Source organism: Pezoporus occidentalis, unplaced genomic scaffold (genome assembly GCF_034315485.1).
Source record: "Pezoporus occidentalis ecotype Australia unplaced genomic scaffold, CSIRO_AGI_Poc_V1 ctg138, whole genome shotgun sequence".
In the NCBI taxonomy this organism is placed as follows: domain Eukaryota; kingdom Metazoa; phylum Chordata; class Aves; order Psittaciformes; family Psittacidae; genus Pezoporus; species Pezoporus occidentalis.
The window spans coordinates 1,058,194-1,083,808 of record NW_026913188.1 but is presented as its reverse complement, the minus strand read 5'-3'; the positions used below and the strand labels follow the sequence as shown (position 1 = coordinate 1,083,808).

General features: G+C 42.2%; 1 protein-coding gene across 5 annotated transcripts in view; it reads left to right on the top strand.

Moving 5' to 3' along the window:
- TBC1D30 (TBC1 domain family member 30) overlaps window positions 1–25,615 on the top strand; it is a 53,890-nt gene that overhangs the window by 8,202 nt on the left and 20,073 nt on the right. For 3 of the 5 annotated variants that reach the window (XM_062609439.1, XM_062609435.1, XM_062609434.1), the window contains 2 exons: window positions 22,348–22,409; window positions 22,785–22,850. In XM_062609439.1, the coding sequence (XP_062465423.1) occupies window positions 22,348–22,409; window positions 22,785–22,850 (128 nt within the window). Of the gene's footprint in view, window positions 1–16,403; window positions 16,749–22,347; window positions 22,410–22,784; window positions 22,851–25,615 lie in introns of those variants that run through there. The other 2 variants (XM_062609438.1, XM_062609436.1) reach the window with 1 other exon arrangement.

Below are 25,615 nucleotides of genomic sequence, written 5' to 3'. Positions count from 1 at the left end.
GGAAAGGCTGAACCAGATAGTCCTTGAATTTCCTTCCAACCTGGTAATATGTGGTTGTCAGTCTGGGTCAGATGCCTTGTAACATGGGACAAACACTTGTAATAATTCATGCAGGTCAAATTATGTATGTGGCTTACGTGTCCCAGTAACTTCCCGGTAGTTTGATCTACTCTTGGAGTTGTATAAATGTGGAACATCTCAATCTGGAACATCTTTAATCTGGAACATCTCAATTACTCTGGCTTACTTTTTCTTTATTTATGAACAATTGAGTTACTTTAATCTGGAACATCTCGATTGCTCTGGCTTACTTTCTCTTTATTTATGAACAACTGAGTTACTCTGCGACTCCGCTACTGTGGCAATTCTGCTACTTCACCCCATCTCCGTTGGTTTAAATTAGGGGCCAAATTTTACATTTGTATTTGCTTTTCATGTTCCTCACTTTAACATCTGAAATATGTTTCAGAGGAGGATGTCGGTATTGAAAATAAAAGGTATTAATGTCTGCAATTTCCAATATTGCATTTGCAACTGAGAGAGGCTATCACGTACTTGCTCTTTTCATCTCCAACTCTAATTTAGATTTCCAAGTGGATGTGAAACGGGTCATTCATTTAGAAAACCATGTCTCATTTTCAAGGTGTTAGTCTAATACATTTTAAATTTAACTGAGGAGCTTTGATGTTTAAAGCCAGATCAATCTGTTTCAGTAACTTTTAATAGGGATAACTATTAAATTGATCTACCAAAAGTACATTCCTCCTTTGATGTGGTTAAAATCGGAGGTTTACTTATCTGATTTTGTGTGAGTCATCCTCAAATGACTCAATTGGCTGCATATTTCAGTTCAGTAGCTTTCCTTTTGCCTCATCTGTATTTGTGTGCTTGGTTACATTACTAGTTTCTACCCTCTGTGGGTGCTAATGAATTTGATCCTTTAAATTGATGCTGTGGCTTTTTGAAATGCATACTTAAGAAATGTTGCTTGTGGCTACTATTTGTTTTTCCTAACTGATTTTTTGTAATGTAGTCCTACCTGATCTTTTGTCCTTGAGGCCTTTTTGTGGGGAAGGGGAAATGGCATGAAATTGAACCATGAGCTTGAACATGTCGTGGTCAGCTTGTTTGTTTAAACTGATGCCAAAGGTAGACTGAGTTTTATTTACAGTCAGTTGCCTACTTGTGTAAATAAATACAATATTGATACTGATTTTTATTTTTTTTTTAGTTATGCTGCAGAGTGTGAAGGCTTTCTCTGTTATTTATGACTCAAGATGTAGAGATGGGCTGAGGACTAGTGAGCAAGGATTTTGTAATCCAGTCTGTGTCCAGTGGTGGTTTGCAAGGATTGAAGTAATGGGAGAGTTAGAAAAGGAGAGAACCTGTGTTTAGGAATGCCAGCCTTGGCTCAGTGAGTACGGTACTGGTGTGCTTGGTCCATAAGCTGCATCGGGCCATATAGCAGCAGTTCTGATCGGGATGGTGAAGTTCACCTGCCAGTCCCTTGGATATGGGCTCTGCTGAAGGAAAGTGACTGAGATGCAAGTGTGATCTTAACTGACTTGTTCATTGTTAACCAGCATTGTTAATAAATTGTGTGATGCTTAAAAATATTACTGGAGAACCCTTCAAAAGAGCCATCTATAGTGGTGGGTATATAATGAAATGCAGTTTGATTATCCTAGTTCATTCAGCTTCAGCCAGCCAAGATTCTGGGAAATCTGAAAGCTTATACCATTGCAAATGGGAGCCATTCTGAGCCTGGGCAGAGAAGAATTACTTTCCTTTTAACACTAGGTTTGGAGGAGAAACAGTTATGTGAACAGCATAATTTGTTGCTGTGCACCAGGCTGTGAAGAAATACTTCAATTAGTAGATGTGTGTCATGTTTAGTATTTCTTAATGTTAATTAAATTGTGTATTCTGGAGATCTGTCAGTGAGTCTGGGAAAAAGAAAAGTGAATGTTAGGAAATGTAATACCAGCTGTGTGGAACAGAGAACAAGAAGCTGATGCTTTGCAAGGGCAATGATTCTTGTTTTTTAACACCATTTGAAGTTTACTATCATAGTATTTTATGCAGTTTTGGAAATTACCCACATGAAAAATGCCATTTCTGCATTAAAGGCTGACAACTAATCACTAACTGAATAATCCTGGGGAGTTTTTAGGTAGTGCATTGCATGGTTACTTGATGAGAATATGATCTTGGAACTAGTCTTTGAGTGGCACAGCCGGGATGCTGAGACTTGGGGAAGCAGTGTGGGGGGAAGTAGTTTAACAGCAGCAAGTCAATAAAATTCTGGTACAGGGCTGTGCTGCTCCATTGTCTCTTATGAGATATTCCTTTAAAGAGCCATCAACTAAATTCCCAGATTCAAAGTGTAATTGCGCTGCTAATGGGATGTGCATGGATTTTGAGGTAATGATTTTTGACATCTTTGATCACTTGATGAGCAGTAGTATTGTTAAACCCTGTCTTCAGCCAGCTCTTCAGGATGACCTGTGCTAGCCCCAGAAAGCTGGCTGGTGTGTGAGTCTATGGAAGCCCTTGGCTGGCTAGCTCAAAATGCTTCAGCTGATGCCATCTTCTCTTGCTGATATTCTCTACTATAAGCACAAAGCTGTAATATAAATTCTAAATTGGCAAACTGTCCAATCATTTCCTTACGAACTTAGCAATTTGTGTGATTGTGCAGATTTGGTATCCCTCAGGGCTACTTTGGGGCTAATTTCAGTTTCTTGACTCCTAAGATCAAGTAAAATTTCTTTCCTGTTTTGGTGTTAAAAAAAAAAAAAGAAAAAAAGTGCTAAGATTTTTTCTTTTTTTTTTCCCCTAGAAAGAAAGGGGCTGGATTTGCTGTCCGATTTGGTCATATCTCCACTGAAAAGTTCCTGTGGTCTGTGCCACTGCAGAATATCAAATTCAAAGGATGGCAAGAACTAGTGCTTAATGCTGAGCAGATCCTGGAATCCTCACTTTGAGGGAAATTCTGCTTTAAAGGGTACAGCCACTAAAATATCTTGTTCCAGCATGAAATGCAACACCCACTCAGTAGGAAGTCAGTTGCTTATGAAGCAGAAATTCTAAAAGCTTGCATTTTAAACTAAAATGCTTTGTTCAGATTGTGACACCTCACCCTCTCTCATTTCATATTACATAATGAGCCATTTTCAAGGAAGATGTTAAAATGTTTAATCCCAAAAAGAGGCAAAATTATGCTTTTGGCGTTTGGAAATATGTTTTCATCAAAGATAAGATTCTGCTGTGAAGAACTTTCCTTTCCACAAGCTGGTATTTTATGGCAGAGCTTTCCGTTAAAGTGGTTCCAACTAACTTCGTGACTGAGATCTTCCTGGTGACATGCAACCAGCCATCCTGCAGCTTGCTTCCTGGCTGCTCAATGCTGAGATGGCCAGGCTGATTTAGGGAGCTGAGGAGCCAACATACGTTCCTAAGCCATATTTAAGCTGTATATTTTTCCTTCTGCATCATTAGGAATTATATGAATCTTTACTTTTCAGTGTCACGTACCTCATACTTTGCTTGTTGTCGCTAACTCTTACCACTGAAGTGTCTTACCTCTATCAAAAATACCCCCTTACCCCTTCTGAACAAATGCCAGCTCATATTCCATCATTGGCTAAAACTTGTGCAATTCCCCCAAATGGCTAAAACTTGCACAATTCCCAAAAATGGCTTTTATCGAGGGCTCCTTCTGCTGTGTTCTTCAGGATTTAAATAAGCAAGCAGTCTTGGCAACTGCTTTGACTAGGATTCAGAGGTAGGATTGCTTGCTTTTGTTACAAACCCTAGGAGTCTGTTCAGGATCTAGGTACTTAAACAGTTTCAAGCAGCACTGGGCAGTGCTCAGTATCAGCAGGGGGTATAAGAATATACCTGACTGAAACCTTTTTAAAGTATCATTGCACTGCTACTTTTAATAGGACACTGGCTGCATTCAGAGTTGGGGTCACTGCTGCCGGTAAATCCCTGGGGACAGTGTAGAGCCTGCTGACTTAAAGAGACAATTCCTTTTTGAGGGAATTGCTACCTCCTGGCTTGCTGCTGCTGCTGCTCCTCATCGTCCAGTTCAGTGAGCTGCTGTCTCTGGAGGGGTGGGATTTTCCTGGGAAAGGGAGATGATGGGGATTCGGGGCCAGATAGAAGCTGACCTCAGATACTTCTCTCTGAGAGGAGAGGGCTGCCTGTAAAGCCTCAAAGCCCCAAATGTGCCTCATGAAGAAGCAAGTGGCTGCTGAGTATAGTGACATATCAGTTGGGGGATACCAGGCTTTCACCAAAAGGACTGTGGTGAGACCTGGAAGACCGTGGTCAATGAGCCATGGTGTCCCCCTTCTGTGTAAGCTGTGCACCCTGTGAAATCCATAACCATCCCCCTGCAGCCTGCCTTCTCCCCCACTTTGGACATTTGTCCTGGGAAGTGGCAGACATTTGGGGTGAAGATGAAGTGAGGCTAAATCGACCTGTCTCAAATGTGTCATGTAGGCATGTTCTGTAGTTGGTGTCAGCTGCTGAGGCAAAAGGGGCATGCTGTAATGGTCTCCTGAGGTGATGAGAGTATCAGCCACTGCTTATCTAACTACAGCTAGTTTTCTTTCTTCCCCATCCTCCAAAATAAATAATTCTACCATTTTTTATTATTATTAGTGTAGACACTTGATGGGATAGTAACAGCTGAATATGGTAACAATATAAAACATTATTCTTGCAGAATAAATACATCATTGCTTATGAAACTGAACAGTAAATCCAGTAAATCCTTCTGTAAGCAATAATCTAGCTGCTGAATCTAGGCCCAGTTTGCAACAGAAAATGCAGATTGTTCAGTATAGGAAGGTATAGATTGCAGAATTGCTACCAAATATTTGTCCTGCAACATTTTGTATAGCATGTTGTAAATATTCTTTGTCAGTGTGCTAGCAGCTGTAACAACAGTGAAATGGTTGAGTTAGTGCCACACCTGATACTGTATTTATTTTGGGTTGACTGCTTGGCTTCTTTTCCAAATTCTTCTATGTAAGGGTAATCCTGTTGCTGTTGCAAAGTGGAGGCTGACCTTGCAGAATTAGTTTTGTGATGCATGTAGAGTTCTGAGTGCACTGAATTACACTTTTCACATCATCCATGTCATGAAGAGTTCATGCACTGGATAGTACTTGTTACATAAAGTACTTCCTGAGTATTAGAAATCAGGATTACTGTGATAGATTGTGTGTGTGTGTGTGTGCGGGGGGGTTTGGATTACTTATCAAGTAATACTTATAGTACTTATATATTAATTTGCCTGAATAAAATGGTTCTCAAACCAGTGATCTCTTATGTCTGTAGTACTGCTGTAACTTTGGAAGGTGGGATTTGATCAGCTGGAACTGAGGAGGCATGCAGTCACCAAAGAAAGGATGATGCTGTTTGCCAACAGCAACAGTCCGAACAGCCTGTTATCTGTCTACAGTCCCTGTCCGTCAGTCATGACAACATCACTGTTCCCTCTGCTCATTTGCAGCTATTCAAATGAATACAGGAGAAGTGGCAAAGTTTGGTTAGTGTAAGAGTTTCCTGAAAAACTGGAAAAGCGAGGGTTTTATTTAATCACCCTGGGATTACTGTGGTTGAGTGAGGCAAGATGCTGATTTCCACATAGGTTCAGGAAGAGTGTGCAACTGAGCTCATCCTGCTTCAGGCCAGCACGTCTGCCTGGGACAGAGCGAGGGTTGGCCGGAGAGGGAGAAGTGGGGTGCATGTCCCAGCTGAGCAAAGGGCTCAGCCCACAGGTCTGTATGTGAAAGTAGTGTGTTTTGCTGCAAGGCATCAATATCAAGGGTGTAATCTAGGAGTTAATTGCATTAACTGGGAATTTGTGAGGAAGCTGGTGCTGCCAAAGACTATGTGTAAAGGAGTGATGCTTGAGATGTGCAATTCATATTTCACAGATACTTTAGACACTTCTGAACTGATTGCAGATCCTGCTCTGATTCCTGCAGATAGTGAAAAGCCATTGCATCTATAGCAAATGTTGGATAATGAAGATATAAGGGTTTATGAATGTGTATAAGCTCACAGCAGGGGTGGCTGTGTGAGCTGTATGCTATAATACCATGTCACTGCGGTCTTTAATCTTTCTCTGGCAAGCTTTTAGATGTGGAAACAACCTGGGAGAAAAAGTTGTGCAATTAGATTGTATGCATAGTCCTTAACACTTCTCTAGCTTAGCACTACCTCCTCTTTTATTCTGGGGATTATACTTCAGTACAAGTAACTGTGCTGTTCTTTTTCCTAATGAAATGCCCTTTTTTTTTAACCATTGTGAACTTGTAGGAGGGTTAATGGGGCTTTTCTGAAAATGCCCAACAGAGTACATGGCATTTAAGTAACACAGATGCATTTTATCTCCAAATATGGCACATGCTAAACGTTCTCGGGTTGAATTAGTCTTTGAAGAAAAGATTTCCTGGATACTAAAGATCAAATGGAGGATAACAGCTGCTTGGGATAATTAGTGCTAGGAATAGACTGATTTATGGAGCATCAGGCAGCGCTAGCAGCTATGTTTCTGCAGCTCTGTGAGATAAGCTTGACATTTAAAACCAAGATGCTAGAAAAGTAGGCTGTGAACTTGGTCTGTTTGGATCAATAGTCCTGATTATAATTCTGTGCTGAAGCAGCTCTGGAGGAAAAGTTAAACAAGAACCTCAGATTTTAAAATGCATTTCTCCTCGAAGCTGTTAAGAACCTGAATTTGACTTACTGAGCTGCAAATGAGTGCTTCTCACATACCCTTGAAATTTGCTAAGAAAGTCAAGCCTGTTCCATCTCCATGTTACATCATCTTACTTACAAACCTATCATTTATATCTCTTTTTTTTTAGTAAAAACTGGAAACCTTTTGCTATATTTTGCAAGCAGTGAAACAGCTTCTGAATTTAGTTCCCTATAAACTTTAGTTACCCCCCTAAAATTATGGCAGCCTGGTACTGATCGATGTTTTTCCTGCCATCCATACAACACATATGACCAAAATACAGAGCACAAAAAAATTTTGATTCTTGGGTTGGATTAGGCATCATTGATAGCTAATAGTTTAATTTTTATTTTAATACATTACTGCTGATTTCATATCTTATATAATAGTCATTGGCAGCAGTAGCTATTTGGCCTTAGATCCTGAAGGAAAAGTAATTATTCAGTGAGAGTAAAGAAAGTCGGGATAGGGAGGCAATCAGTGTACATCGCTGATCTTTTTTAAAAAGAATACTAAACTGAGGAGTTAAATGTTACTAATATTTATAGTAATGCTTAGAGAGGCCCGCTGAAGTCAGGAGCCTAAGGAGATGGTCACTGGAAAACATGAAAAACAAACTTTTAGTGAGACAAGACTACTTGAAGGCTGGTAGAAGAAACACATGTTCAGAGGAGTGAAGTGAGTTGTCCTAAGCTACTCAGTAGTAAATAAACAATCAGAGCTTTGCTGTTACCGAAACTCATCAAGTAACCTGGGCTGCATCAAAAGGAGCGTGACCAGCAGGTCGAAGGAGGTGATCCTGCCCCTCTACTCCACTCTCGAGTGATCCCACTTGGAGCACTATGTGCAGTTCTGGTGTCCTCAACATAAGAAGGATATGGAGCCGTTGAAATAAGTCCAGAGAAGGCCCCAAGGATGATCAGGGGACTGGAGCACCTGCTGTATGAACATAGGCTGAGAAAGTTGGGGCTGTTCAGCCTGGAGAAGAGAAGGCTGTGTGGAGACCTCATAGTAGCCTTCCAGTATCTGAAGGGGGCCTGCAAGGATGCTGGAGAGAGGCTTTTCATCAGGGATTATAGCAATAGGACAAGGGGTAATGGGTTTAAACTTGAACAGGGGAAGTTCATGTTAGATATAAGGGAGTTCTTTACTATGAGGGTGGTGAGGCACTGGAATGGGTTGCCCAAGAAAGTGTTAAATGCTCTGTCCCTGGCAGTGTCCAGGCCAGGTTGGACAGAGCCTTGGGAGACATGGTTTAGTGTGAGGTGTCCCTGCCTGTGCAGAGGGATTGGAACTAGATGATCTTAAGGTCCTTGCCAACCCAAACCATTCTATGATTCTAAAGGAAGAGCAGCTCAGTTTTAGACCTGGGAGCCTGCAATCTGCTATGACCTTCATTCTTCTGCAAACATTATTTTAAGCAAGGCCTACATATCACACCTGTCAGAATTATTTTTTCATAGATTAGGTTTTCTGCTGACTTGGTGATTTGCTTTTTAAACTGACCATGTAGCATTTAAGCAGGATTCTGGAATGTGAATACTGGCCAAGGTATGCATTTACAGTATGCTGTTTAGCAAAGTTAGGGAACACTTCTTAATTTTTATAATTATGCTTTCCACCATACTTTTTATATAGGCCTCTTCAATGATATTTTCTTCTTAATATGTCCCTTGCCAAAATAATATTTTTATTAAATTCTTTACTTTGCATTAAATATAAAATGTCCTCTCTCTCTATTTTATTGAGCATGTAAGCATTTCTGTGATTTTTATTCCAGTTGTTAACTCTAGACTTTATGCTACTGGTTCCTACAGCAGTTTAAAATATATTGTTACTTTAGCAGTCCTTGAATGACATGTCTTTTACCTTGCTCATGAAATGGAACTGCCTACTTAATGTAACTGCATGTGTTCTGCTTTACTGTTACAGTCGGCACATGAAGGTGATAAGTAAAATAAATTGACTCCCTCCTCCTCCCCTGCCTTTTATTTTCTTCATCAGGACAAGAGAGATCAGTGTGCTCCTCAAATGGCAATTATAGGGTTTGTTTATACAGTTGAAAAATGTGAAAAGATCCCTCTACTTACTTACCTACCATTTTTCTCTGTTTAAGAGCTTGCTGGAAGTGTTTTGGATGTAGAAAGCATCTGCAAACTTTTTTTTTCTCAGTGTCCTTTTGGAAGGCAACATAGATGTACAAAGAATTAGGTGTAGCAGTAGACTTCAGCTTGCGATAAACACAGCTACATTTTGGTGTTTGTTCGTAGATGTTCGCATGAAAGCAAGGTGCCTATGCTTCCCTCATGGTCATTATAGATCTAACCAATGTCTTGCTTTATTGCTTGTAATATCAAAAGCTCTTCACAACCTACTTTCCTTTGTTGTCATGTCCTTGTCATTTCTTACTCAATGTTCAGGGTTAGCTCATGCCTCCTACCTCCATCCTGCATACTTTAAAGCAAGCACCTTCTCAATTTCCCCCATGTTGGCATTTCCTTGTAGATGTTTAGCCGTGTTGAACCTGAGTGGATGATTAAAACCTAACCCCTAGGCTCTGTTATTGACTTTATGCCTTCATATATGCCACCAAGCCTACAGAAACACAATAGCGGCTCTTACACTGACTAATGTCCAACATGCTTTCTAGGATCATTTCACTGCCTCCCTGCACACCTCTGTATGCTAATGTGTTTTCTCTTATTTCTTTCTTTTAAAACAGGCAGGCTGTTTTTGCTGTGTTTGTACATCAACCACTGCAATAATGCTGCAGTCCAGGATTAGGATTTATGGCCACTGCAGTGAATGCAAATAGCTTTGGTAAAATACCAGGCATACTCAGTTGTGCAAGTCTTCTATTACTGGTATAATAAGAGGAACTAACTTCTGTCTTGTTATCAAGCAGTATTATATTTAAGCCCCTTTTTTGTTTCCCACATGGGTAGTTCCGAGTTAAATCTCATTAATTGTCCTTCCAGTGCAGCCATCAAACCCTATGTTAAGATAAACTTTTCCACGTTGCATCTATTTTATAATGTCAGAGTAGATTTTTTTTTCATCTGAAACATTTGAGGTGCCTCTGATTTGTGGCACGTGATGTTTGAAAAACACAAGTCAGTTTCTATTTTTCACAAATTCTTTAAATTCTCTCCTGTTAAGCTCTGGGAACAGTCAATTCCCAGTGATGGGCCTGGACTGGAATAGGCCACCCTTTGTACCCAGCCCATTGGCACTGGTTGCTATCATTTGTGTGCTCAGGGTTAATGACTTATCAGCAAATTTGATTCTTGTATCCTTCAAATCAGTTTGACCTAGGAACTCCAGATGATGCAGAATACCAGCTTTTTAGAGGTGTGATGGTGAGAGCTGGTGATATAGAGAGTAAGTAATTTGTAATGTAAAGCATTGAATATTAACCTATTCCTAGCTTTCAATGTGATTGTGTTATAGAGTCAGGATTAAGAAAAGCTTTTGGGTTACTGCTGAGTGGTTTCCTAAAGAACTCGGGGAAACTAGGGGCTTCATGCTCTAGTGGATTGAGCATAGGTCTGGGAGACAGGTACTTGCAGTTCTGCTGTTGCTGGCCTTAGCCCTGGTACTGTACAGTTGTCAAGTCTCTCTTAATCTCCCTCATTCATGGAAATATTTACTAATGGAGAGAGGTTATAATCAGGTTCAAGGGCATTACAGACATGTCTGTACTTCTGTTTTAGCAACCTGTGGTGCTTTTGAGAGCGTTCATATTCTCACCTACGCCATCCGATTGCATAAGCATCTTGTGCCACTTTTAAGAACAACCTACAAACTGAGGGACTGCAGACAGATGTACCTGCAGTGATTCACTGCCTACAAATGTGGCGTGTTCCTAGATGGGAAACTGGTCATCACAGTGCTGTAAACTGCTAGAAACTGCTTCACAACCTATTTACAGATGCCTTAATTATGGATGTATGTTATTGCAAGTGTTTTCAGCGATGTTGGGAAAGTTTGGCTTCCTTCTCAGGGTGTATCCTGTCTGCCTAAAATTTCAAGAAGCAATATGATTATGAGTATTATTCAGCTTGTAAATACACTTACTAGGTGTAACTGTCCATCAGTCCCAGAAGATAAATTACAGCACACATTTGTGGGTAGGTGATGCTGGAGTCAAGGAGACCTGGCTCTACTAAAGGGACCTTCTTTTCTCATGTGTGTAGTGCAGGAGGCACAGGTGAATAATGTGTATGGGAGGGAAAGAGGAGAATAAAAAAAAAAAAGAACAAATCTAAAAATCATAATGAAGAATCTTGAGTCTGAAGCTCTTTCTTGGCTGAATCCTGATTGTGATAAACTGAAGAGTCATGTAGTATATATACAGTTGTCAGCTTCTTGCAGGAGTAATAGCCTTGTGGATTAATTTCCTGCTGAAAGATAAACACATGCTAAGCAGTGTTATTTTAATGATCTCTAGATCAGTCTTCAATCAGTGTGGCTAAACAATGTGCATGCAATATTCTTTCAGACAGCTATAAACAAAGCCCAATGACCAGAGAGTGCTTGGTAGTAAGAGAACTACCCATACCCTCTGTTTGTCAGAAACCCTCCAATAAAAGTGGGCTGTTTCAAGGCTTCCTTCAAGAGAAGGCTGTGTTAAAGGGTACTTACTGTGCTCTCAGTTTTTGAAGGGTAAAATAAGTAAAAAGGCTATGTGAATGAAGTCTAAAGGAAGAAGCAGCATTGATCCAGATTTGAGTTTGTTTGGGTTTGTTTCTCAGCTCTGCTGCACGCCTCCTGAGATTAATCATTCCTGAGACTAAATGTTGGTTCTCTGTTTCTGAAAATCACAAATGTTATTTCCTGTCCATTGTGTGATTTATATTTGTAGGGAAGGGTTGGCTCTGCTTTTTTTGGCTGTGGTATCTGCTGTAGGATACAGAGAGGTCCTGACCTCCTTTGTGACATTAAGGTACAAAGTGATACAAATCATGACTAAGGCAATGGAAAAGTTTAAAATATTCATGCTGTGTTGCTGAGACTGTTGTGTGTCAACACATTTTCCTGAGCCCTGCTTCTTTACCTAAAATGAATCTTCTCTAGGCACAAATACAGTAGCAAAATGTTGTTTTTTTACATTGGTTCTGGAACTATCCCTTGTCCAGTAAAGACAACTCTGGATTACTTGTCTGAGAGCAGAGAACAGCTTGGTGGCAGAAGTGAATCTGTTAGCCCAAAATCATGTTTCTCCTTCTGTATATCGTAGATCTGTCCACTCTTACCTGTAGACTTCTTCCTCATGTGCTCATGCAGCTGTGGATATATGAAACAGCCCTACAGGCTCTGTGCTTGGTGGTCCACACAACAGTTAGACACTGCTCTCCTGCAGTGTCTGAGGCAGCAGTCGGTAACAGTGCCTGTACAGCAGTACTGGCAATGCAGGAGGGGATGCTCTACTTGCAGGCTGAGGTGGGAGGAGTGCTGGGCTGTGCCACCTTGCAGGCTTTCATGTTCAAGGACAAGCACTGTACCATCACTGTAGCACCTATGCCCCTTCAAGTGTCAAAGACCCAACAAGCCTCTTTTCAGGCTGTCAGAGGTAGAGCTGGGGAGTGTGAAACTCCAGGTGGGTCATGCCTGGTTTTAGTTTTTTAGGACCAAGCAGAAGGAAGTGAGGCTGTTTTTGTCAGAAGGGATGTTTAATAATAGAACACATCTATAACTGGATAGGGTAGGAATTTTGTGCTCCAGTGACGAAGATGGTTTAAAGGGCTAAATGTATTTAAAATAGCTTTGGCTCCTGGGAGAATCTCAGTCTGCCTGATTCTTTCTTCCTTCCAAAGTGAACGTGGTTCATTCCATGTGTTTTCTCTTATACACTTCAATTTGAAAGTGAAATATATTCTTTTTTTGAAGGTCATTGTGTACTATCACACACATCAGAACACCTGTTGGTTGGTACAGGCTTAAAATTCCTTGATTTTCTAACTTCTGCAAAGCTATTTGAAGCCCAGTGGTAATGGGGTTGTGTTTTCTGCAGTCTTAAAGGTAGTATACAGAACTCTGGAGCTTAGCAGACAATGGTCCTATGATGTGATCAACACACTAGGTTTTGCCTCATGGTTGCAATGCATTTTTTTCTCTCATCCTATTGATATATTGATTGTATCATACATTGATTTCTTTCTGATATTTGCTGCCCAAATGTAATTTCTAAAATGCCTTGGGATGAAGCATATTTCAGTATTATCATACAACATATTCTTTTCATGGGTATGTGTTGCTTTAAGTATTTTTGCTAATGTGGGTGTCTAGAAGTGTGGCAAACAAGCTTTCTCCCCAAACTTTCATTATTGTACTGGGATGATGTGGTGCAGATCAGTATCACAGGTCTAGATACATCCCTGTGAAATAAAGGGGAGGATGGTCATGAAATACAGTGGCCCAGCTGAAGATGTCTTACCATTTCTTAGACTTTTGATTGCATTCATTCTTCTTCACACACATCAAAGAGAACTGGTGAACTTTGCCTTCCAGTAATCCTGAGTTGGGTAGTTAAAGCTTCATGCAAGCAAGGGAGATCAGTCTGTGGCCTCATTTTTGCTGCTGTTCCTGTCACTGCCCCATCTGTTTGAGCTCATTCTGCTGTTCTAGTTGCCTGTGTTTTTACCTCATTGTCCCAGTGCAGGCAGAAGAGAAGTGAGCTGATAAATGGGGAGGTTCAAAGTAAATAGAGTTGATTTCTCTATGTCAAACTGCAGTGATTATACGACCAATCACAATGAGGCCAATGGTAATAGTTAAGCAAGTTATACAAGTGAACTAATACTCCTTATGATGTGTGCTTTGGCCTTAAAAGACACGGTTAGCAGGTGGTGTAAGACTGCAAAGAAATAGCAAGTGAGGAGGTAAGGTTTTTCAGAAAGTGACTCTGTTGTGTGGGAGGGAATAAATGAAACGGGGGGAAAAAACAAACTCTTGGGTTGATTATTATAAAATATCTGGGGCTGAAATATCTGGGCTAGCCAAAATGCTTTGATCCCTTCCAGCTCCTTTCTGAGCATCATCTGTCTTGTCAGTAATTGCAGGTGAGGACTTGTGGACATGGCCATACTTGTCTGCATTGATGGATCAAAATAGATTCATGATGGCTGGTGACATCTTTGAGTTCAAATTTGCTGTGTTTTCACCAACTTGGAGCTATGGAGATTTGTCTGAAATTTCCCCATTGTTGAAGACAATCTACAGCTTAACAGTGGTGAATATGGCCAATTTATACATCGCTTCTGACATGCAGTGTCATGCTTAGATGTCTGCAAGTCCAGGCAGTGGCACAGAACACACTTTGCCACAGAGAAAGAGAGGCTTTGCCTGATCAGTGGTTAACCTGATACCATCCACTTTTCTAGAAGCTAGGCTCTTGCCCTTCGTATATGTGTGTGTATGCTTAATAGGAGGTTTATCTATGTCTCTAAAATCCAATGCTAATGATCCAGTGAGTCATCAAACCCATTAGTGTGGCTTGGCTTCTTCATTTTGTTCTCCTGAAGTTCATGCTTGCCTTTTTTTTTCTGGAAGAGTAATGTTGCATTAATTGTCTGGCATGCAGGAGAGCTCCTTAACAGTATGTTGGCCCTTGGAAGCAGCAGTGTCTCAAGTCACAGCATGATTGTCCTGATTTGTTTCCAGTTTTGTTATAGATGATGACAAGTAGGAGAAATAGCAGTAATGAGGACACTGAATTCTCACTTTGAGAGCTCGTTATCCTTGTCAGTTAAATATTCATGTCTGGCTTGTAATCTGTGATTGCTCAAAATTTGAAGGTTACTTATGATTATGTCCAGTTTAGTGGTATGACTGATTCTCACTGTGTGGATAATGAGTGATTCCTGAAACTTTGGCTATAGCTCCTGAGACTTTGGGCAATGGCATGTGGTTTTGGGTTAGCCACTCTTGAAACAAACCAAGAATGATGTGATGCTATTTGCGTATGGTGCTCTAGGAAGAGGAGAATAGTATTAGATATTATTTCTGTATTTAAATGTTTCTGTTACAGTCCCATTGGTACGATCTGTACACCTAGGGGGAGATTAATTCATTTAAAATTTGATGCTTTAACCACTAAATCATCATCTCCAGCTGGCACAGAAATAAAGTGATTTGCATCATCTACATCAGCAGGGAAGTGTTACCTTTGTTAAAAAAAGAACCACCAACACACAGACTTAATTATCTATTCAGAGCACAAGCTACCAGCTCAAATGTAGTGACTTTTCTCCAAAACCAAAACTGATATTTAAAAAGGCATGATCAAAATCATGCTTCTCTGAAAACTTCTAACAGTAACTTCTAAACATAGCTATAACTGATCTTAAAAAAAAAGGCTTGCTTCTATGGTTTAGAATGTGTATCTTTTATATAATTGGCTTTGCTGCTTATCATTTGCAGGTCTTCTCCTATCTTTGTAATATGACTGAGAAAAACATCCTTTTAATAAAGGAGCAAATTGTTGTTTCAGTGCTGCAGATGTTGGCAGGTAGACTCAGACTTCCCGTAGCTGGGTCTTGGAGCTCAGCTAATGTGGTGTGATAAATCTGCTTTCCTTCCATAGAAATGCTGAGTGGTTTAGATCGTAAAAGCTATCATAATTTCAAATACTTTTCCTTCTTGTCAATCAAACTGCTAGTTTGAAGTCTGTATCAAACCCTTTTAAGATGCTGTTAGGTCAAATAGCACTGGAAAATGCATCTACTAAAATGCTGTCAAATAGCTTCTTTTAACTATTTAGTGCATGGTAAGTCATTAGTAATAAGTGCACTGCTCTTCAGATTCACAGATAAAGCAGTTATTTAGAGAATGTCCAAAGTCTGTGCTGATGAGTCAGAAACACAGAAGCTGTGCAGCTTGCTTGCTCTTGCTGCCCCTGGTGCTGTCCCTAAGCAGACCTAGCCCAGGACCTGACCTCAGCCTACTCTGGCATTGCAATGCTGCTGCACCAATTGTTCTCCCCTTGCTCCCTGCTCTGGTAGTGCTTGTGGGACTCCTTCCCAGGACAGCTTTTTGAAATGGGCAGCAGGACTCTTCAGAATCTCACATGAGAAGTCTCTTTGCTGGATCTTAGAATCACAGAATCATAGAACGGTTTGTGTTGGAAGGAACCTTAAAGATCATCTAATTCCAACTCCCTGCCATGGACAGGGACACCTTCCTCCAGACCAGGTTGCTCAAAGCCCCATCCAGCCTGGCCTTGAACGCTGCCAGGGATGGGGCAGTCACAGCTTCTCTGGGCACCCTGTTCCAGTGTCTCATCACCCTCATAGTGAAGAATTTTTTCCTAATATCTAATCTAAATCTAGGATGGTTAGCTCATTTCATTCTTGGCAAAAGTCAATGCTGTCCCCTGTTAGCAGGCACGGGTCAGTATTGCAGTGCTGGGCGATGTGGGGGCAGCCCGGGGGTTGTGCAGGGCTCTGTCCCGAACCCTTTGCCACTGCTGAGCCCCACCGCTGCCGACTGGGTCCCTTCATTTCTAACGGGGGCTGCTCTCCCCTTCGCCTGCTGCATCCCAGGTGGTGCTGGAGGAGGAGAGGCTGCTGATTTATTCAGGCAGTGATGCTAGGATTGTGGGCGGGAGCAACTCCTTTCCCCACCAGCCCCCCTTTTCCCTCTCCTTGTCCTCCCTCATAGCTCTCGCACTTCAACTTTGCTGTCTCTGCACTGCAGATCCCCGCTAGCCGGGAGAGCCGCACCCGGCGGGGTACCCCTGCCGCCATGCCGCCCGCCCCGCCGCCCTAGGCCGAGCTTTCTGGCGCCGCTGGCCGGGAGCGTCCGGCGGCAGGGGCTGCCATGCGGCAGGACAGGCTGACGGGCTCGCTGCGGCGCGGCGGGCGATGCCTGAAGCGGCAGAGCTCGGGCGGCGGCGGCGTGGGCACCATCCTCAGCAACGTCCTCAAGAAGCGCAGCTGCATCTCCCGGACGGCGCCGCGCCTGCTCTGCACCTTGGAGCCAGGTAACGCGCTCCCCCCTGCCAGGCGGCGGCTCACAGCCCCTAAGAGGCTTAGCGGGCACCGGGCCGGGGCTGCTGCCTCCTCGCGGGGTCAGCTCGGCGATGAGGACGCGGCCGGAGGGCGATGAGGGCGGCGGGTAGGCGCAGCGGGGGACAGCTCCCCGGGGGGCGGCGGCAGCAGCAGCCTGTACCGGCCAGAGGCAAATGGCCGCGCCTGGTCGGCCGCCGCTGCGGTGCGGACAGCCTCGGCGAGCCCGGCCTGCGTGAGGCGCCGCGGTCGCGGCCTGAGGCGCGGCGGGGCGTGCGGGGCGGTGCGGGGCGCGGCGGCCGAGGCGGCTGGGCCTGCGAGGTAGCCCCGGGCTGGGGAGCGGGTGCAAGGCAGCCCCGGCCGGGAGCTGAAGCGGCACCGGGCGGGAGGCTGGAGGCGTGCGAGGGGCCCTGCAGGGCGGCAGCGCGCTGCCCCCTTCACCAGGGCGCTCCTCCTGCCCTCTCCGCCCGGCGGATCCCGGCTCCGTTCCCCGCTCCTCCAGCGGGCGCCGCCGCCTCGCAGCGCTTTTGTGCCTTTCGGCTGCGCCCTGTCCCTGCGGTCTTCCTCAGCCCCCCCAGATCGCCGCTTTCCCCCCGTCACCCCCTCACGTCCGAGCCGCCGGGGACCTGCGGTCTACCCTCGGCCTCACCAAACCTTTCCCGCTGAACCTGCTAACTCCTGACTTGCTGGAGACTCCTCCTCCCACCCAGCCTTTGTCTGCGGTAGGGTGTTGTCTAAATTCGCAACCATGCCTTTGCTAACGGGGGAGGCTTCTCTGTGGCTGCTTCTTCTGAATCCTACTTCAGTATCGAAATCCCTTTTAAGGACCAGGTGGTCAGTCAGTGTGCATTTGCTCCAGGGAGGTGGGCTCTCGGCAGGGGCACTGATGGGTGGTCGTTGCTGAATGTTATAGTTGCCTGCCATCAAAATTTCTGATAACTTTTTTTTTTTTCATGAAGTATTGGCAATTTAAATTCAATTTACAGTGTTGGAGCTGTCACTTGTAGCTGAAATGTTTCCTAATCCTAGGCATTTACAAACCATGCAAGCGTTAGGTCTACTGAAATGTAGAGCAATGCGCAAAAACATGTAAGATTCAGTTTCCCATTGTACTAGCTGTGTGTGTATGTGTGAAGCACACATCGCTGACTGCCTCTGTGTTTGAGTTTTGGATGCTGCTATTAATAAGCTCTCAGATACATTCTGGTATAGGTGTACGGGGTTGCCATTGTCAAGGAGATTTCCTGACCCATAATTCTCACAGATCCCTGCTCCTACAGTAGCCTTAAAATATCCCAGGTAATGAGGTTGTCTGGATCATGACATTCTTTTACTTACACTCCCACAAAGGCCAGGGGAGATGATCAGAGATGTAACCACGAATGCCATAGTCTTAAAGCCAGGAAATCCCACTCGGTTGGGGTTTCCCTGTTGTTTTTATGTAAGCGAATAGAACAGCGTCATTCAGGATGCATGCTTCCATAGAGTGATGGAGACAGGCACCTGATATGCTTTTAAAAAATTAGCTGAATGAAGTTTCCTTCAGATTTCCTGTATCAGTCTGTATCAGCTGTATGTCTGTTCTGAGAGTTTTCTGTACACTGCAGATTTTAGATGTTCTTTGATACATCCCAGTGAGCTCTGGTTCCTGACAAAACTGATTTCATGCGGAGTTACTCAGAATATTACTTTTATTTCTCATTTTACAGATGAAACCCTACATTTAGAGGCGAATTACAAACCAAGGCTAAGAATCTTCCTGATACAAGTAACGCTAAGGTGGTACTTTCGGTTGCCACTTTTTTTCTCTCAGTTTGGACCCCCACTGCACAAAAAACTTGCTTTAGGCCTTTTTCCTCATTTGTTTTTGATAAAATATTTATTGGCTTTCTATGGGAGAGGTTTCAACAGCTGCTTTTAGTCCAGCCAGGAACATACAGTCATGTGCTTTGTAAGCTTGAAGCTATGTCTTTATCGTTCATGTACGTGCATCAGAACAAATCATCTTCCTATGCTTTTTCTACTTTAGAATTTCAGGGAAAGTCCCATCCTTTTATTTAATATTGCTGAGGAGTGGGAATTTGATTCCCTCACACAGGTACTTGGCTGACCACAACATTTTTCTCCCCTCTTGTGTCTCTACATAGTCTTGCGCTGCATTTTGGTCATGCAGTGGAAGACTGCTAGGATTTGGGAGTCCAGGGGTTATAATCTTTCCTCTTACAGCCTTTCATTGTCAGGGGTCATTGTGTAGTTTACATGGAAAAGCTAATGGGACTGGCTTTTGTGGGGTTTTATCTTTCTTTTCTTCTTTTAAAATAGTGTTTCTCCTGTGGTTTCTGGTGATCTGATTGCAGGGGCATTGAACAGGCCTTATTTTGGCATTCCCCTGCCCTTCAGAAATTTGGCTGGTGCCAATCATATGTACCTTTGTGTGTGCTTGTATTTGTGGAGCTAATAATTCATACGTGTTCCCAATAGTTTCCTGCTTACATGAGCTTTTTAGATACGAAGTGTCAGTTGAAGTGTATGAACTGGAGGTGATACTTAACATGTTAAATGACACTATAGTCTGGCTGGCTTGATGTAAAGGGGCTGAGTTGTACTGACGGAGCCTACAGTCCTTGAGAGTAAGAACTATTGCTACATATATGGTATGTTTCTGCCAGGCTGTCCCTATGCAGGAGCTGAGAGAAAGGTTCTCATAAGGCCCGAGGGGTCTTTTCTGCAAAAAGCATGTGTTTATGTGATGGAGAAGAAGCTGGTCCAGAGATGGATGACTGATAAAAAAGGGAAAATACAGTGAAAATGGGTGTAGAAGGTCTGTAGTAGGGTTGGATGGGTGAGGGTACTGGGGGGAGAAGAAGCTATTGAGGAGTCTAAGTTAGTTTGTGGGGAGAAGGCAACTGAATCAGAATTAAAGGGAGTTGCTGCTAAGATGTAACGGGTGATAGAAGTGTAAGGGAGAAAAGACTGTATGTGGAAGAAGGCCCTGAGGAAAGACTGGTGATGATCCAGACACAAGTGGACACAGAAAAATGACAGGATTGAGTTACAAAAAAGAAGTATGTGGGGGGGTTGGAGATTTGTTAGGAAAAGGGGAATGATGGGTTTGTTAGGAAAAGTAGGAAGGTTTGGGAAACCAAGAAAAGTTGCAAAAGGGATAGGCATAAATTCCTTGAAGCTTCAAAGTCCAATGTCAAATTCAGTGAAGAGTGCAGAAACCACACACAGTGAGATGGTTCTTGTGCTGGAAATAAGTAACAGGCAATGAAATGCTGCTCCCAGCTTGCTGATCGCTTTCCCACTGATGCCCTGGAAAGTTCCTGGGTGGCTATAGCCTTTCCTTACCATCATGTAATTTGATGTGGGGAATATTTCTAACTGGGCACAAATAGTGTGATGCAGACTCCATGGCTTCTAGAGGTTACAGTGCATGGCCTGAGTTCCTTGCGACAGTGAAGAGCGTGCTGTTGTAGTCTGGTGTTACCACATGATGTTGTTCTCATTTCTAATAATTTTCACTCGTCTTAATTGTCTGCTATGATTTAATAGACTTTTGTTGATGGAGATTGAAGGATCTGGTGTCAGTGTCATTTAATCAAGAGAAACAGCTGTCTGGGCTCCTGTATGAGCTTCCCGGTCACGATGTTCGTGTATATGACACATTCTGCCTTATTCTGAAGTTATATCTTAAAGTGCTTGATCTTTTGCAGACTTGGCTGTCTTTACTTGTGTCTTTTTTAGAAAGATGAAGAGAGAAGTTGTTACTGGGATCTTTAAACCTTAGAAAACTGTGAAGTGATTAATATTTGGCTGTTGAGTTGGAAATAAATGCATTTTTATTTTGGAAGGCTACTGCTTCTTTGCTACAAGGCAGTGTTAGGTAACATGTCAACAACATCTGTTACCTTACAAAAGGAATTCTTGGTCATGCTATCTTTTTGTATATATTAGGGCTTTCCAGTACATTAGATTGCACGGGAATAAGGCTTACTTTTTTTTTGCATTTACAGCAAACATGATGCAGTTTCATCTTAGTAGGTTACTGGCATTGTTACACTGCTTTGAATTATTATGAAGAGATTTATCTATTAGGAGTTCCTGCTGAGTGCCATGGAGTTATGGGGAAGAATACTAATAAACAGTTACTTCCAGGAATAATTTTAATTCTTAAATATTCTTTCAAGGCATTTCTATTATGGTTTGAAGCTTTTATTTTTGTAGGTCTGACAAGGATGTCTTTTAAACCTAAAGCAGGGAAATGGAAGCACTGATCCCCAGGTCTCAGTGATGCAATTCTAAAATGCTAAAATTCTAAGTAAAATTGCATTTTGTGTGAATTGTATTTCCCTCTCCCCCAACAAAGGGGGGAGAAAAAAGCCTTGGAGGTGAAGACTGTCTTTAAATATATATTTATCAAGCAGCAAGGCTTTAAATGACTTATCACCAATGCAGCATGCAAATGCTGAAAGGCATTCTACAATCTGTAACTAGCAATTACCACTATAGTTTGGGTTTGTCTGAAACCCACAGGCTTAGTTCTCCAAAGCACTGGGTATTACTGGTGAGTTGAGTAGCATGGATTTTATATACTTAAACCCATGCAGGATTAAAATCTGGTTGTTTTATATATATATATATATATATATAGCCATTAAAATATATATTAAAAATGCTTGGCTTGATATTCTAGAAAGACAAGAAGCTATGCATCACATAATTTTAAATGTAGAGCAATATATCACGTTAAATTATGGAGGCAAAATAAAAAAGCCTTTATTCTTTGTGCTGGAAGCCCTGATTGAGGGCAATCGGTGCGGCGCGGTGTTCAGCACCCGAGCGCTGGACAGCGGCACCTGAAGGCCCGGAGCCTTGTCCGTTCAAACTGTGAGATACAAAGCGAATCCAACGTTACTGTTTCTTGTGTTAGGACATGCTCCAGTGCCACAGGCAGGATCCAGGGCAGACCAAACTTGAGGTCCTAGTGTTTCATCTAGTATATTATTTTATAGACTGTTAGCAGGTGTGCTTTATAAGAATTACAATGATTTGCTCCTAAGGCCAAAATCAAATCTAGGCTTAACTGAGAACACTGATCAAATGTGCTTTATGGTCTGAGGAATTGTATAAAAAGATATTCTGAGCAATAAAACAGTTTTAGCACCCCACACTTGGAAATGAGTTTTGAGTGACTTTATGTCAAGAAGTTGAAATAGATGGCGAAAAGCTGTTAGTGTATGCTTTTCAGTGGCTGCATATTGTAGTTGCAGTGTACACATACAGTTTGTAGCATAATGAACTAAATGAATTTTAGTTAATTGCGTTATGCTGAACTACATCCTTAAGGAGGGTATTACTGCATTTTAAAAACATTTTGTCCATGTTCTTTTTAACATGTGCCTTGAATCCACTCTGAAGACAAGAATTCACAGAAACATGTTGAAATGTAGTTGTTGAAATGTGTAGCTGAAATGTTGTGTTCTTATTTCAATTGTGGGTGTTGCTTTTTTTTTTTTCTCCTTCTGATGAAAATAATGGCCATGACTGTGTGTTTGTTTGTTTGTTTTCTAGGGGTTGATACAAAATTGAAGTTCACTCTTGAACCATCTTTAGGTCAAAATGGTTTTCAGCAGGTAATTGGATTAGTTTTTCTCTTAATTTATGAAGAACTGGGTTCTCTTTGATCAAGGTACTTGCCCTAGTTCAAAAGTGCATCTGTCATCATAATGTCAGTATATTGTTTGCAGTTGCAACAAGAGCTGTTCCATTAGTATCTGAAAAATGCAATAAGCTTTCATTGTTTACTTAGCTATCTCCTAAGGCTTTTGTCCTAGAATATTATATTTTTGTTACATCAGTAAGGAAGTAATTTGTATTTTCTCTGTTAAATTCTGAAATGTGTGCAGTAAAATGAAATGAATGGCATGTCTGCAGTGTTGTAAATGTTGGTATACTGTTACATGAAACTAATGGTGGATTTTGTACGTTTTGGATGCTTTTGCTTTTAGTGGCATGATGCGCTCAAAGCAGTGGCCAGGTTGCCAACTGGCATACCGAAAGAGTGGCGGAGAAAGGTAGGTAGACCTGTACCTTTGTGGACATACTGCCTGTGGGTTTCTCAGTAGAGATGAATATGATTAATGTTATCAATGTTTTTTAAGAAATAGTTGGAAGTTGTAAGTTTAAGTTGTACTGGGGTTTTTTGCTAGTTTATGTTCTTCAGTGATAACCTCACAAGGCAGCTGGAAAGTGTGAGGAGACAGGTAAAGACAGTGTTTTTAAGAGTCAGGCTCTTTCTGCTTGAGGCTTGGGTAACTTACTCTGGTGCATATGTTACTGCTTCATTCTGTCAGTCTCAAGAAACTGCACTGGTGAAGCTTCCCCCGCAGCTGAAAAACAGCTGAAAGGAGAGCACATCTCCAGTGTAGGCTGTCATACTTGTGAAGGTGCTGACAAGAATGCTCATAGAAACATTTGATGGGGGAAAGGCAGATTGCCTAAATTAGGGAAGTTCAGAGTCAGGAGTGATGTAGAATGGTAGAGTGTGCCATTAATGGGAAATCATACTGAGTTAATGTTGTAGGAAAGGGTCCACTGGGATTTTGCTAACTTACTTTATCACTTTCTTCAAATATGTTTAAAGTTCCCCAGCCTAAAAAAAGGCACGTCTGTTCATCTTTTCTGTAAAACTGAGTCACACAATCTCAGCTTTAAAAATGCAGTTCTAGTAAAAGGGTATTTTAAAAGCTTTATGAAATGTATGTAGTTCCCTATATTTTTGATGCTTGAGATTAATTTCCTTTTATTTTCTTTTTGCTGTCTTTCCAAACTGAACTGTTGTTCTTTACAAATCAGGGGAGAAGAATAGAGAAGAGTTGGTGGCATCATTTCCTCACATTGCTATGATTTTGTTTTTAATTTACAATTCCAGGGGATCATTATATCCGTCTAACAACCTTCTTTCTTTCCTGAAATGTTCTTTTCCTACACTCCAGTAAGTCTTTCAGACACTTTTCTGTGGTATGTGACTGGCAGAGGTCATAGAATCACAGAATGATGAGCCTTCTAGTCTCCAGACAGAATGGTCTCGATTCTCTCAGCCTTTCATCACAGGAGAGATGCTCTAGTCCATTAGTCCTCTTAGTGGCCTCTTACTGGACTCTCTTCAGTAGCTCTCTCTTGTACTGGGGAGCCCAGGCCTGGACCCACCGCTCCAGGTGTGTGTCATCAGTGCTGAGTAGAGGCGAAGGATCATCTGCCTTGACCTGCTGTCAGTGCTCTGCCTGCTGCAGTCCAGGAGGCTGTCGACCACATTTGCCAGGAGGGCACATTGCTACCTTATGGTCAACTTGGTGTCCACCAGGACCCCAGCTCTTTGTCTGCAAAGATGCTTTCCAGCTGGGTGGTCCCCAGCATATGCCAGTGTGTGGGATTGGTCTTCCTCAGGTGCAGGACTTTGCACATCGTGTTGAACTTCATGAGGTTCTTGTCAGCCCATTTTTCCAACTGGTCAAGGTGCCCTTGCGCTTATCAGCCATTCTGTCCAAGTTTTATGTTATCAGCAGGCTTGCTCTGCCACATCATCCAACTCATTTCTCTGTCTTTCCCTCTTATTCTGACCTTCTCTCTGTTTGCTCACACATGACCACGTGATGCTAACCAAAAAAATAGCATTAAGAAATGGGGTACAGTCTTTTCAGTGCTATTCCCCACTTCCCAAGTGATTTTAAGATTGATACCAAAATTAAGGAAGCATTTTGTATTGGCAGCACGTTGATTGTTCCCTCTGCTTGCAGCAGAAGCAGGGTGACATCTGTGGCATGTGACATCTGCAGTATCGCTGTGGTATGTGAGATTTGTTTTCTGAGGCTGACAGAGATAAAGAATCCAGTCAAACATCAGTAGGATGTCAGCAGTGCCAAAGGCTGCTGGGAGGCAGAACAGTGGCATTTCTCTGCATGGGCGCCTTTGTGAAAGTGTGGGAAGGGAAATGTAAATGCAGAAAACATGAGATTCTGGGAGCTGTCTGTAAATGCCTTAATCATGTAATTATTTATGTGTGTAAATCTGTGGGAAGTGTCTGAATTGCTTTTCTGAGTTAATGGCTGATACAAAACTCGACCCATTTGCTTTCATGGTTTCTTTCAGTTTCCTGAAGAGAAAGGTCATTGTATGATCTGTCTCATGTCTTGCAGTTCAGGAACTTTTCAGATGTTTAATAAAGGTCCAGCCTTTGTCTTGCATACATGTGCATAAATCTGTTCTGGTAATTATTAGTCTTTAAAAACCAGCAAAATGTTTGTTTTCAGAACTCCCTGTAGCATCAACAGTTTAGGAAGCCCTCTGGTTAAGAGTAAGTAACTGATCAAAGTGATTCTTTCAGATCAATCCCAAATGGTTAATACTGTATGCTATCTTCTCTGTAAAGTTGATCAGAAGGGACCTCTGGTGAACAGAAACACTGCTAGATTGCTTCTGTTGGATTTCCAGGAGATGGATCCATGGTTGAGTTTGAGGAAAGCCTGCTACAGCGTTACCTTTTAATAAAACTTCTTGTTGAAGTTAGAAGGGCTGAACTCCTCAAGAGGGTCATTGCAGGAGAGCACATTTCTATCTTGGAGGGCCCCTGTGGATTCAGTTTCTGACAATGGACTTGCATCTTTGTAAGCAGGTCACAGATCTGGATGCTCAATGCTAACTATTGCCTAATTTTCTGTTTTAGGGAGCAAGCTATTACTTTAATTGTGCAAATATTGTTTTAGCTGTAGGCCTCTTCTGCATATTCCAAGTCTTAACAGCAGTCACATGTGGGTGAAACTGATGAGGTTCATCTAATGGT